This window comes from Buteo buteo, chromosome 8 (genome assembly GCF_964188355.1).
Source record: "Buteo buteo chromosome 8, bButBut1.hap1.1, whole genome shotgun sequence".
In the NCBI taxonomy this organism is placed as follows: domain Eukaryota; kingdom Metazoa; phylum Chordata; class Aves; order Accipitriformes; family Accipitridae; genus Buteo; species Buteo buteo.
In genome coordinates, this window is record NC_134178.1 from 13593313 (window position 1) to 13608569 (window position 15257).

Below are 15257 nucleotides of genomic sequence, written 5' to 3' on the forward strand. Positions count from 1 at the left end.
GTTGAAGCAAGAACAGGATACAACACAAACACTCCCGGCACTTCAGCATTGTAGTTTCACCCCAGTTTTGGAGGATCCAGAAAGAAACTGGAGCTGGGACCAGCAGGTATGAATGCAGGAGCTGCCACCTCAACATGCAAGTAGGGTTGCAGAGGGGCACTGAGGCATGAGGGCATTAAACCCCTTTTAGCCCCATTAGTAAATCCACACCGATTTACATGAGGTGCTTAGTGTGGACAAAGCCACTTCCTCATTCTATAGGGCCCATCTTCTACTGCTATCCAGACCTCTGGCTCCTCCCAAAGCTGCCCAAAAATTTACTTGGGCAAAGTATCTGCAGAAAAGGGGATTTTCACTGGCACATGCTGGTGACCAAGGAGAAATGAGAGACCAGAAAAAGCTGCACATTGCTTCTTGGACAACTTTCTGGCTAACTTAAAAAGCAAAGGAGGATCAGGCTTATGGCAGATTCCCTGTCTTCGTCTTCTGCAGGTCAAAGACGACATGAAGTCAACACTGAAGCCAAAGAGACCTTGGGCCCAGCTAAGGGACTCTGCCATGGACCCCATTTCCCAATAACAGCTCTGTGAATGCATCGGCTGGGATAACTCCATAGGAGTTCCCAAATTTGGTGCTCAGCCAAACACCACTGTAAGTGAGGTAACTCTGGAGGAGGAGTGACTGACATAAAAATGCATCACCTTGTATGGAAAGGTCCGAGATTAAGACTGATCTAGAGGTGCAGGAGGCCAGGACATTCATTGACCAGGGGATGGCTGGCTGAAGAGGGCTCAGATTTTTGGTTGCTGTTCTTGTGAATGGACAGGTATTGCTTGTGAGGAACATGGAGGAATTTGATTCCACAAGCTTTCAAGTGAAAGCTAAAATAGATATTACAGTAGTTTTGGGAAGGACTCCTTAGATGTTTGAAGCTAGTCGTATTCTTTCCTGAGACCAGCTAGCTAAGGCTGCATCTGTATAAGAAAAGTTAGACAAGCTCTGAGATTTCAAGTGTGATATATACATTATATATCTTCCTCTGTCATAAATGCCACATCTTTATTTCATTCTAATAATTTAAAGACTTCATATTCTCGTATCCTGACAAATTTTTCCAAAGAGAAATGAATGATGGTCCTGTACAATCACTAATTATACACTAACTGTGCTTCATGACATCTGTTTTTCTCCTCTTCTGATTTACAATGAGTAGCTATGGAAACTGAGGGTGGATACCTCTGTACTTTACAAATGAGTAGGCAGGGGAATTTATTAATTTCCTCAGGATAGTTCTATTTTGCTTAGTCAGTAATTAGGATCAATGTGACTACAAAAAAGTCATATTAAGAATGGTGAAATGACCTTTTTCAACTGCATTACAAAGCAAGTACCTCTGAAAAAGGCTTGCTAATAATGACTCATACTTAAAATAAAAGGCACAGTTACTTACACCTCCTCAGTTGTTAATATGTCGAAGCTTCTATATCAAACCCCTCATCAATCCACTATAAGAATGTCTTTGTATGTGCTGTGTTCACCCATTACAGAAGAATCATTTCACCAAGAGAAGCTGTCAGCATGATTATAGAAGTTCACAATGCTCAGCACATCATAAAAAGAAACACAGATTCGAGGCCCTACTCTGTACAGAAAACAGCTGGGGATGCATAGTCCCACTGCAAAAAACTCCATGTAATCTATGCATTACCTGTACCGCAGGATAAGGCTCATAAAAGGGATGTCACTGTAGGGTGGACTGTGTCACCGTAGGAGACAGTGTGCCTATACCCAGTGTGCTGGTTTTGGCTGGGCTAGACTTAATTTTCTTCACAGTAGCTAGTATGGGGCTATGTTTTGGATTTGTGCTGAAAACAGTGTTGATGATAATTCAGGGATGTTTTAGTTACTGCTGAGCAGTGCTTACCCAGAGTCAAGGCCTTTTCTGCTTCTCAGCCCACCCCACCAGCAAGGAAGCTGGGGCGGCACAAGGAGTTGGAAGGGGACACAGCTGGGACAGCTGACCCCAACTGACCCAAGGGATATTCCAGACCATAGGACATCATGCTCAGCATATAAAGCTGGGGGAAAAGAAGGAAGGGGGGGACGTTTGGAGTGATGGTGTTTGTCTTCCCAAATAACCAGTACACATGATAGAGCCCTGCTTTCCTGGGGATGGCTTAACACCTGCCTGCCAATGGGAAGTGGTGAATGAATTCCTTGTTTTGCTTTCCTTGCATGCATGGCTTTTGGTTTACCTATTAACCTGTCTTTATCTCAACCCACAAGTTTTCTCACTTTTACTCTTCCAATTGTGTCCCCCATCCCACTGCCAGGGGAGTGAGCGAGGAGCTGGGTGGTGCTTAGTTGCCAGATGGGGTTAAACCACAATGCCCAGTAACCTCAGCTCCCTGCCATGCAACTAGTGCTTCAAGTTTAGTTTGCCTTGAGACTCCTTTACCTGACAGTTGAGATATTTGGCTAGTCCCAACAGAGAAATGCTCCTAAAGATGGTTTGGTATTGTCTCCCTCATCTGAATTAAACACTGCTAACCCACAGGGAGACACTTCTTCTTACTTGCTCTTATTGTGTTATGGTTTGGAAAAGAAAAACATTTTTCATAGCATTCTGTTAGATTGTGAGGCAGATCTGTAGTGATAGTCCCACTTGCTTTGTTCCACACTGGCAGCACAGACCAGATAAAGTCACCCTTTCCTGATGAATATCCTAGTACTGTAAATGTGTTAAATGACAGAATTTTATTTTCATAGCATGTCAGTGAGGCCAAAGACCAGCAGCATTACAGAAAATGCTGATAACCTTAGCAAAGATATTTAAGGTTATCAAAGGTCTTGCTAACTGTTTTTGAGAGATTTGCCCAACATCCATGCTTGGATTAAAGTGACCTTGAATTTCCTTAAATAAAAGGCAATAAAAAGCAACTAAATGCACCATCCGAAGAACTCCACATATGTTGCTGCTGAACATTTTTTACCTTCCTCTAAGATGTGAAAGGCACCATGCCAGGAAGAGGAAAGCAGGCCCAATGGTCTGTGATCTAAGTAGACTTTGGGATAAGGCCCATGAATATGTAGCTTCTCTTGATGACCTAATTCTTCTTCTGTAATGGGTGAATATATCACGTACAAAGACTTTCTTATAGCAGATTGGTGATAGGTATACACTATAGAAGTTCCTACATATAAATGCTACCATCTGCAATTAGGTGCCAGCCTCAGTGCAGCCCTGGGAATGTTACCACCATACTACAACAGCTGCATCACATCTGGTCACTGCTCATGTGGAGAACTTTCTATTTGCACCTGAAGTGCTAGTACAGAATCTATTTGGGGTTGTGTGCAGAAACTGGGAATAAAATCCATGGGTTTCTTCCAAGTCAGTGGTAAAACTGGTATTGAATATTATGGAGAACAATTTCACCTGAGGGTGTGGCTTTGAGTAAATGAGGTCTAACAAATTATGTTAATATGGCAGGCATGGTCTAATCAAGGATATATAAGATCTAAATTCAATAGATGTTTACTTGGTCAAGGAGGAAAGGCTGGTTTTGTTAGCAGTGAATCCATAGTAGGAGTCAGTGGCAGATGTACTGCTTTTTTTTGTCTTGCTCAATCCTAAATTGGACTTTGTGGTTCATTTGTGGTACCAGTCCTCTCACAGATGTGAATTTAACCCTACCTATGTATCAGATTGTGACTACTGGGTCTTAATTTTATTACCTTTGCATATATCATAGTTTTCCATTTGCAAGTAAAAGACGTTTCAAAATAAAAGCAAAACAAAACAAAAATCACAGTTCTGAGTATGGGCAGTACAGTACAGGTACTACAGTATAGGCAAAGTACAACAAATATTCACTTACCTAGAGTAGAGTTGACAAAAATAACAGTTACAGTTGCATTCTGAGGGTTAGGGAGTGCTCCTATGTCAGCTAAACAAGTCAAAATCTCAGTGTCCGTCGGAGTCAAAGTTAGGATGCTCAGGGCATTGTGGAGGCCATTAGATCCTTGACTGTGCTCGGTAACATACCTTGACTTATCAATGAAAGAGTCATTTGTCATCCAGGTAATGTCTGGAGCTGGAGCCCATCCTAAGGCTTCACAAACAATTTCGATTGTTTTGTTCTCTTTTACTGTTAAGGTGCTATTTTTGATGAATAAAGATCCATTAACTGTAGGAGGGAAAAGATGTTTTGTTCCTTCAGAATATTTGGCTGCATTGCTTTCCTGCTGATAGTTTCAAATCTTATCTGCTACCGAGAAATAGCTATGCCTTGAGATATGAAGTCAAAAACAATCATTATTAACACAGATATACCATATGCATGATATAAACATGCAGATATTGCAACTTCACGGACACATTGTCCATTATGTCTAAAGCACAAGTCTCAGCTTTCGGTAACTTTCCAATAAAAAGCAGGAAATTATACTTTTTAGCCATCCTGATATATTTCCAGCTGAAGGACAACATAATGAAATAACAGTGTTTGTCTCTAAGTTTTAAGTATGCTCGGGTTTTATCAGGAAATGTTTACGGGTAGATGATGAGATGTTCTCCTTGCATGAAGCACCTCTTTGACAAATGGCTAGTGTCTGGTGGTTAGATCTTGCTTTACTGGCTGCATTCTGTCACTACTGATGCTTGAGAGAGGAGGAAGAGGTCTCATATACAGGGGCTTGAAATGCAGGAACTTTTTATTCCTTGGAAATGGTAGATTGCAGCAGCAATCATATGAAGAGTATCACCTTGTGTTTCAAGGGCTTTACTTCTACATGCCATTAAATCAAACTTAAATAAGTTGGATAAGGACTGATTTCTGAGTCAGAAAGCAGGAGGGAGATCTGCCCTAAAGACAGCAGAAGGTTTGTGTACAAAGATGTGCATAGGGGTAATCCATACTGTTTCTAGCCAAAAGATAATTTTAGACTGAATGCTGGTGGGCCTGATATAGCCTTCAGGCACTTTAATAAATTCCAATAAAGAATAAGAGAAGGAAAGGAAAAAACAAGGGCAGTTATAACCTTTGTTAATGGCACTCTGAATGTGACTCTGAAACCTGCTTTGACAGTAAAATTAAGACAAGGAGGACAGGTGGCAAAGGATGGTAAATGAGAGCATGTAGTCCTTCACAGGGATAATTCGAGCAATTCATCAGAGTATTCCTTTAAGTGCAGTGTAATAAAATAGCTTTCTATTGGTGGCTATACGCACCTTGAACAGAAAGAAACGCAAAGCTATTCTCACTATGTTGCTGAATGCTGCATTCAATTTTTCCAGAGTCACTCAGCTGGGTGTTGTGGATGATCAGCTCTGAGGTAAATGAATTGCTACTGGTATAATTCTGAGAGGTGAAGCGGTCTGATGTTTCAACAGCTCCTTGAGAATTGATGACAGTGAGGACAGGATTTCCATTGGACAGCCAAATGAGAATTACCCATCCTACCGACACAGTGCAATTAAACCGGGCTTCTGAACCAGCAAGGACTGTTGCATTAGCAGGGCCATTTATAATAGAGTAACAAAAGCCAAGACCTGGAAGGAAGAAAAAAACACAGTCTGTAAATACGTATACAACACCACCACCAAAGGCCTTTGACTTAATTTTTACTGCCAGCAATTTAAGGCTAAAAAGCCAGGCACCCTGGTTCAAACAGTATTATTCACTAGGAGCACTGGAATATTAAGCACTTAGTCACGTGTCAGGAAAGGCTGTTGATTCAGCTGAGCTGGCACTTCACCTCTGAGGGTCATCAGAGTACCTGAGACTTTTAGGAAAAGATAATTGTCTCATTTCCTATAATGTCTGTCAGTAAGTTGCTAAAGATATATATGGTGAACTGAAATTTCAACTGAGTAATGTTAATCCCACAGCAGTAAGCAGTGGTAAAATGCTACGTTGTTATAATGGATCCCCAAGCCAATCATTACAAACGTTAAGTACATACTTATATAGTTTAAAAGATCTTAACCAGGTCAGAGATGGAGATGTACAATCTAATCTTTCAGCTCCAGCTTAGATTAAATGGTTTTCTTTAAAGATGCATTTGCTTTTTTTGTCTCTCCTCCTCCCACTCCAAAATCACCTGTCTCTATTCAGTGATTCACTAAAAAGCTGACTTATCATTTTGCTGAAAGAAAGAAGTTCCACTTTTAAATAGGAAAGTACATGAGTTCTCTAGATTTTAAATAAATAAAGGAGTATGTAACTGGTCCCTTTTCCATACCTCAGATTGCCACTGATTTTTTGCAGCCCCAGCATATGTCCTTTTATGCTCCTTCTCCTATTCATCTGCCTCTTCCCTTATTTCTCATGCATGCATCACAAACATACTTATCCACCTTCTCAGGCTTTCTGTAAACCAAAGCTGCTGTTATTCACAAGTTTTTCCTCCTTAAAAGGTAGTATGAATTTTGTCTACTATTTTCCAGAACTGAAAGCTCCTTTCTAAGGAAGCCATTTCGTTTTCCTTTCCTCCTCAACAGATCCAGGGCCTCCCATTGCCCTCAGAGGAATGAAGGTGCAGCTGTTGCCCAGGCAGATGGTGGATCCCCTGCGTGTGGGAAGGCAGAAGCACTTGTTTCTACCACGCAGAAAGTGAAGGAAGAATGAAGGCAGACACCCTCTTTTTCAAAGCAGCAGCTGTGACTTCAGTCCCTGAAACAGCCAGGGGCAACGGTGCCGTTTTGAAGGTGGGCAAATCTTAAAGCATTGCTCAGAGAGAGAACATCATATACCCTAGTCTTCAGGAGGGTCAAACCTTCACACTGTAAGAACATCCCAGATTATTTGGTTGGTGTCTTAGGGAGCAGGACTTGAGAGAGCAGCTTACCAACGTCCTTCCCATTCTGGGGAGCCCAAAATGGTAGGCTCTCATAAGCCAGTCACTTTACTAAGCCACTGCCACTCACAGCCCTGCTGGCTGCGGGTGGAGTGGAGGAGGAGAGGACTGCCACGGCAGGCTCTGCTGTCGCCGAGGTTCGTCCCGGGGGCCTGCCCGTGCTCTGCATGCATCCCACTGGGCACAGCTCTTCCTCATCCCCCGCGGCTGCTATCATCTCCTCACCTGCCTCTAAGCTCAGATCTGTTCCCTTTTGGCCTAGTGCTCACCTGCACTTCACTGTGACAGAGTTGCTCTTTGATAGGGGCATTGAAAGGTTTCGGTGGCAAGGGACCTCAGGATATCTTCTAGCCCAAACCTCTGCTCCCAGCAGAGCTAACTTCACAGTTAGGCCATTTGCACAGGGCCTTGTCACATCAAATTTTGAATATCTCCAAGGATGGAGATTTCACAAGGTCCCTGCAGACCAAGCAGTCCTGCCAGTGAGATCTACCTCACCAGTGAGTTCTTCATCACTTACTGGGAAACATTCATGCTGAGGAAGCACCAAGACTGCCAGTGCTACCCCTAACGATTCAGGCTGTAGTCTGCATAATTACAGCAATTAGATACTACAGTCCATAGCAGTCTAATTAAAACCCCGTGTCTGCAAATTTGGCCTGAGAATAAGTGTTCAATTATTTTCCAGGAGAAAGAAAGCCTGAAATGGCCATTACTCTCTTGCTAAGAGTATTCAGGACAATGAAGTGATTTTTAACGGTTTCATTCAACACAGGTTTAGTACATTTTAGGTAGTTTATTCATTAATGGGTTAATTATAAATTATTGAAAAATTCATTTTTCATTCAATCAATAGCTGGCATGAGTAAGGGAGAATATGCTGTATTGTTTCACACAAAAGAGATGTTTGATAGTTGTACAAATGGAACCAGAGCCCAATCTCAGTTACGCTGGTTGTAACCAGAGCCTCGGTGAATGCACCTAGGGCATAGGGTCTGTAATCTCATCGCTCCAATGTCAATATCATTTTCTAATTCCCAGTTCACATTTAATCTTAAGCAGTGTATATCTAAGCAGGTTTGTGCCAAGAATTGTTCTTTAATATAAATAGCTCCTCTCTTTCCTCCCACCAGCCTCATGTATTTACAGACAAGAGCTTTTTCATTCTTTGTTTTGCAGGATTATACAAACCTAGCTCTCCCCGGTTCTTTGTATGATTGACTCTGAGTTCTCTCATGTTTACAAAAACCTTTACAAAAATTTTCCACCCTCCTGGGTTATGTTACCTCTGCCATGCACCTCATTCTCCGAAGTATATCTGTGTGTGAGCGATAAAACATTAAATGAAAAGCAAACTTCACTTCCACTGATAGTTAATAAAGCCAGATAAGATACATTAAAACATATTTCTGTTCAACTTAGATGGCTCATTTTTTCCTGTAGCATTTATTCAAAGCTCTCTTCAGACTTGTAAAGGTGAACTGAAATGCTTTAAAATGTGAAACAACTTGAAGACAAACTCAGCAATCAAATCTATGTGCATACCTTAGTAAGTGGCTTTACAGTTAACCCAATAAAATGCCTAAAAGCCATTTCCTCTCTTTTCTATTTGTCACTTTCTGAATGTTAGGGATTGGCCACATGTCTGTGGATGGCATCATTTACAGAGCTACGGGTTTTCTAATGAACGTGCACTGATGAAGTGCATTCCAGTGAGACCATTTGTCATGTAATATGGCCCTCTTCCCTGATACTCAACATCCAGTTGTCATGATTTCTATTCATAACTTATATTGCCAGGGTTGAGACGCTGTCCTAAGCTCAAACGTGTCTTTGAATTATCTGTTCTTTCTTGACTCGTATTGTAGCCAGGCTTTACAATACTACTCCCTGTACACCTATGATGTCTATAACATGTTCATGTGCTGAGTTTTTTGATTTTTACGCTTTATTTGAAGTCCTTCTGACTGGTTGAAGTGGACATAAACAGCTACCATGATCATAGACACAGCCACGAACAAACTTCCTTAGAGTTAACACCAAAATACATTTAGTTGCTCATGAAACAGGAGCTGCAGTACTTACCCACACTGCTCCTCTTAATGCAAACTGATCTCTGTGCATTTTTAATTTATTTCCATGCCTGTGCAAATGCTTTACTTTTTTAAGGAGTCGTGGTTTGCCATGGCTCTGAATAAATGATGCGACTTTCAGTACACTCATAGCTGTTAATTAATCATTTGCTATGAGATCATGTCTGATTTCCATTATAGTCTGCAAATTTATCCCTAAATGTGAATAATCAGTAATCATCGGCTTTAAAAATACATGGCTAATATTGCTTTTGTTTTCTTCAGACACTCAGGACAGTATAAGCAGATAGGAATGAGTTATTCTTTCATTTATCTAAGATAATATAATCATTTTTTATCAGTCCATAGGTATGGTAGGATCTACTTCTTCCACCAATCATATCTGCTGGAGAAATAGATGGTCTTTCACTGACTTCCGTGAGCTATGGAACAGGTCCATAAGCCCTGTATGGGGATACTATGGGTGGCAGAAGGACTGAGGAGTGGGACGTAGCTCAACCTTGCCTCCATTTAGATCTCAGTAAAGCCCCACTGAAAAAGCAGCTTCATGAGCCTTCTCCACCTGCTGCCAAAACATTTTTGGTGGTTTTAACTTTGCCTCTTTATCTTTTAGCTTTTTTTTTTTTTAATCCTGCAATAGCACGTGGAGTCCTGAACCAACAGGGTGTTCCATTGTCCAACTCATGTACAAACATTGATAAAGTAGCTTGTGTAAGGTCAAAGAGGACATTCATGACAGAAATGGGATCTAAACCCAGTTACCAGTGCTTTAAGCCAGTGCTATAAGTCCTTTTGCTGGACCTTGCTTCTCGCACTAAGGAGAAAACTTTAGTGCTAGTTTCACTTACATACTGCTTAAAAAATATCTTGCATATGGTTGCTTTTAGACAAATTAAGGCCTCAGGCTAGATTGTCATTGCACTTTACAGGATTTTTGTGTTCAGCTCTTAACAGCTGGTTTAACATCTGCTTCCCCACACACAACCAATAAGAAATCCCACCCAGGCAAATATTATCTTTGCAATAGGGAAATGTTAGGCTGTCTTCATGGTATTGCATTATCCCGTGACTTTTGAAGAACAAAGCTGAGTTAGGACTCCTTCTTTGAGGCACGTCACTAAATGTCTATAAAGCAGTCACCAGTGGTGAAAGTTTGCTTAAACTGCTAAGTATTTATGGTATTTCAGTTGCTCAGTCCTTCCCAACAGCATGCAGAGTATACGCCAACTCCTTCATGAGCTGTTTATTTCCTCCTGTGTCACACAAAGCCACTGTCACATCATTGCAGGTTTTGAAGAAAAAAAAATGCATCTTATTCCCTGGATGATGCCTGCACTGAGGGAACATCATCTGCCAAAGAACCACCCTTGCCCTTTGTCACCAATGTTTTTTCTTCCACGCTTGAACTAACTCTAGAGGACCACTTTTACACGCTGAAGGATTCAGCGACAAGGGCATTGAGATGTGGCTACCTTCTTTTCCTTCCCTCCTCTCCTCTGCTGACTCTGTCTTTCCTCTTTTATAAGTGACCTATTTGGATGCAGTGCGGTGAAGGATGGGCTTAGCCTTTTGCCATAATGATTCCTTTTTTTTCAGCCTCATTATTGTATTTCAGAATAATCTCCCCCTCTATACCCATATTGCCCTTCCATAAACACTGCCTTTCATGCTGCAGCTTTTACATCTAGTCTCTGTCTTCCTCCACTCCTTCTCTGCTATTTCTGTTTGAATGTCTACATTTTTTTTCCTTTCAGTCTGTTTTAATTTCTTTTTCTTTTCACTCTTTCTTTAGTCTCTTGCTCACTCTACCTTGTCTTCTGCCTTCCCTGCCTCATCACTGGCTCACCACTCCAGCAACAGCTCTGCAGTAAATTGTTTTGGATTTGGTAAGATTTTTCTTCAGCACATCTTAAGTTTATTTCAAAAGCTAACAGCCCTGCATCTGAGCTTTTTGAAAACCAAAATAGATTAGAGCTTGTCAAAGCCTGCAGAGAAGGACTAGCTTGTTTGCTTATGTTAACAAGACTTTTTAAATGCTTATAGGAAGTTTCTGTCAAGTAATACTGGTCTACTCGTACTCAGCAACACATATTTCCACCCACCTGCACACAAACCTCTCCACAGCCCCCAAGTGTGCCTTCTCATCTCTTCTCTCACTCACCGTTTGACAGCTGTTCCTTGCAGCCTCTCCTGGCTCTGCTGCTGGACTACTCCTCTCCTCCTGCGCTGTCTCCTATCTCCAGTGATGAGGGTGCCCAGGCTGGGAACACCACAGCACCACCACCAATATGCCGGCAGCAGGCTGGGGCTGCATGGAGGTCCTGTGGTCTGCAATGCTATCGCTGCCAAAGGGCATGCCGTGCTCACCCAGGGGGATGCTCAAACCAGCTGTGCCATGCAGCCATCTCGGCAGCCTAGCCACACCGCCCAGCCTTGCAACTCCCGACATCCCAAGAGCAGCAATATTTCTTTCAAGAGCAACACTTGCCTTTGTGCAATACAATTTTCTCTCTGCTTTGGGGTGTGCTCCCGCGGCTGCACCGCACAGTGTGGGCGATGCCTGCTACCCCAGTACAGCTTCCAGGTGGGGCAATAAAACACCCATTGAAGGCATGCTTGAACTAAAAGCATTAGTGAAGGTTAATAGCAATCCTCTAAAACACGTAGTATTCTGCTCTGGATGCTTAGGAAGACAGTGCAAGAAGCAGAACAAATAAAAATTGAGGCTTTCTTGTTATAACATCTGTGTCCATAAATAGGAGACCTAGGGACTTCCTGAGCCAATGATTGCATCTGCATCTATGGATCTACCCTCCACGATATTTGTTTCTAGCTTTTTTCAGCCTATTTATAATTTGGTATTCCCCATATCCAGTGACCATGGGCTTTACTATTCAATTACGCACTGTGAGGAAAAGTACATTCTTTGGTTTGCCTTAAATCTTCTTTCTGGTAGTTTTGCTGCTTGCCACTAGCTCTTTTTGTTATTAGAAATTGTGAATAACCATTTCACCATTCACCTCCATATAATTAATTGTTTTAATAAATGTTTGCTATTTCTTCTTTTTCGCAAGCAGTAAAATATCCCAATCTAATGAAGACCTCCTCATACCTTTGATCACCTCTGTCACACTTTACACCTTTCTCAGGCCTATGCTGTCATTTTTAAAATGGAAAGGCTAACAAAACATCCATTATTTAATATATAAGCTGTCTGCGGACTTATATAATGCCGGGTTTCATTTTATTTCCCTTGCTGAAGACACTAAGCAGTGAAATTTTCTCTCTTTTTCAGCAATTTACTCTTTTTCCAAGTTATCTACTCTCTTACTCCACTAGACATCTTCAGTTAAGTGATGCTTTGCATCAAATGTTTTCTGCTCCTTGGCATCATGACATTTTCTGGCAAATCTTCCTAGTCTCTTTTTGGATTTGGCTCCCCTAAGTAATTCTGCACCACCTGCAAAGTCTGCCACCTCACAGTGCTTCTTGAATACCACATATCCCTGTGCAACTCCACCGGGAACACCACTCTGCTCAGAAAACTCAACATTATTCCTGCATTGTGTTTCCTTTCACCAGTTATTAAGCCATGACAATACCTTCCCTCTCATCCTGCTGCAGCTCCCTCCTTTCAGAGCCTGTTAAAACCCCAGCTAGACTATAATGAAAAAAACCAGCCTTGTCTCCATTAACCAACTAGTCACTTTATATTCACATTTTCTTTAAAGCTCTGCCACCAAGATATCTTTTATCTGAATTCACTTTGAAACTCAGGCATGTGAAATGTAAATTGGAGGCAAACTAGCAAAATGATAATTTGCACATATTTCTGGGAGCAAAATCAGCTGCTGATATTGAGCTCTCTACAGATGTCCCCTCAAAAGCAGTCCCAAACAGGCAGGAGGAGGATGAACGAAAGGAGAGGGACAAATAAGTGGGACATCCCTGCTCACTGGAAGTGAGAGAGGGCAGCCTCCCCATCTCCCCCCTATCCCATCCATGCTCACTTCTGCATACTGAAGCCTACTCTAAGCCATCAGACCATTCAGGCTTAAAATGCAAACTTAACCATTTCAAACAGTTTAAATAATCCCCCTCTGCAACTGACTGTTCGATCTGATATCGCCAGTAACTGTCATTTACACAGCTTTAAAATTAGTTCACACTTTAACTTTAAAATTAGTTCATTTTGTCCACACTGGCTCATTTCACGGGTTATGAATGTGTCCTACCTGGTAGCGAGGCAGTTAAGATGAGAGGAATTAAAATGAGCTTCTGGAACCTCTCCATTGGAGCATTCTCCCCTGGTGCCTAAGGCAGAAAGCCACCAGCGGTCACTGCATACTTGAGCAGAAGCTGAAGGACAGAACTTATCGAGAAACTCGGTAATGAGCTGCTGCTTTGCGTCTTGTGATAAAATGTGACTTTATGTGACCTGTATTACCAACAAGGAGAGAAGACTAAATGAGAGAGGGTTTGGAAGGAGAGGAGTACCTCTTTTCAAAACAACTGTTTCAAAAGAAGTAGAGGAGCTTTCTTCGGCAGAGAAACCTCCCCCTACAGACCTTGCATCTCTTGCTCCCTTAGTCCCTCCTGGCTATTACAACACTACTGCTTCAGGATTGACTGTGTCAGGGGAGCTCCATCTGCATCATTAAAGTTAATCGTGAGCAGCTGGGAAAAATAATTCTCTAAGCTTCCTGCAATTGCAAGTGTATTGTGGGTGCGCTGTCCATGCCACCAGCGGCGTCCTGGCAGACTAATGAACCCTGTGCTCCATCACTTACTGTCATGCAGGGCAACTGTGCAGGGCGCCAGCTGCTTCCCTGGGGTTGGAGGGGCACAGACCTCCATTCGGAGAGTTTGTTCCCCCCGCAACCCCCTTGGGAAACTGATGCCTCCTGCACCAGGCAGCCTTCGGGAGAGGAAGTGGGAATATATCCCAATGTGCCGCTAAATCCAAAAAGTTTGGTTTCATGTTTTCCTGTGTGCTTTACTCCAAAACTAGGATTCCTATTCATACATTTCCAGTGAAAGCCTGGTACCATCATTTCTGTGGCAGTCCCGTCAGGCCCTCGCCACACAGGGGCCACCCGAGCCAGGAGCAACAGCTCCTGCCACCCTGGGCTCTCCATCGCACCTCCCTTGGGGCAAGGATGAGAAACACCAAATCTCTTCCCAGGTCCCCAGACTGAGCATTCAGAAAGGCTGCTAGTGTAAAGAGGGTCCCCAGAATTATTTCTCTGAACTTAAGAGTGCCTCTTACACCTTGAAATAAAACACCACCAGCTCTCCACCGTGGTCAGAGATAAAATACAGGGCTTGGGTGGGAGCCATCACCTTCTGCATTTTCTGCTTTTCCAGTGTTTGTGATTCATTTGTGTGATATTATTCTCCTCCCCCTCAAAATATGTGGGAGAGAGTTTGACTGTGCTGCTTGGTTTACTAACTTATCAGCTGGGAAATTGAAGCTTGCCTTAATGAAAGGGACATGGGCCAGAGGATGTGGTTTTGTGGCCAGCCCAAATTTCTTGTTAGGAAAGTGGTTTTCTTTTCAGGGGTGTTCATTGTGGCAGCTCTGTGCAATGCATAAATATTAGTATCACCACAGAGACACCTTTAGTTTCCTGTAACAACCATACTTTTTTAACCACACTTTTGCTAAAGCCAAAACCACTCCAAGGCACAAAACATAAAAGCCCTGGCCCAGCTGTTCATTTTGCAGTTTTGTGCGAAGACCCTCCATTAATTCCCAGCAAGGCTTTTGTGAAAGCAGCGGTGGCGGGATGGCACAGGAGTGGGTGGCAGTGCCTCTCATGGAGTGCCCGTGTAGCAGGAATGTCCCATGCCCAGACCTTCCCTGACCACTGCACCACTGCAACCAACAAAAAACATTTTTGCTGTCTTTCCAAACATGGTCACCTGCAGCATCAAGCTATACCAGAATTCTGTTCACTGCTCAGTGCTTTAAGCAGGGTAGTCTCACTGAGTTTACTGCAGCAGTTGTGACCTAACCAGCTCAGTGGGCAGTTTGCTCCGCGTTTTCCCATTTTGCAAGCTTTCAGTTTACCTTGCGAACTTAAGGGACAGCCCTGTCAACTAATCATCATTTTAGCCAAACCTGTGGGCTGATTTCTTCACCTGCATGTTGGGAGGGGGGCTAGTTTGTAGGCTGGTTTGGGTTTGCCCAGTGCATTTTCAAAGGTTTTGTTCTTTTCTCATTTCCATGTTTCGTGTGTGGAGGAGTCCGCAGCGGGAAGCTGTGACAGGAGGGTCACCATGGATGGCTCGGAGGGATTT

The 15257-nt window shown here is 42.6% G+C and overlaps 1 protein-coding gene across 1 annotated transcript in view; it reads right to left on the reverse strand.

Annotated features, from left to right (window-relative positions):
* IGSF5 (immunoglobulin superfamily member 5) overlaps positions 1-13247 on the reverse strand; it is a 29988-nt gene extending 16741 nt beyond the window's left edge. The window contains exons 1-3 of the mRNA XM_075034712.1: positions 13190-13247; positions 5234-5554; positions 3882-4190 (exon numbers count right to left, since the gene is read on the reverse strand). Coding sequence (XP_074890813.1) covers positions 3882-4190; positions 5234-5554; positions 13190-13247 — 688 coding nt within the window. The remainder of the gene's footprint in view (positions 1-3881; positions 4191-5233; positions 5555-13189) is intronic.
* Positions 13248-15257: the final 2010 nt, after the last annotated feature.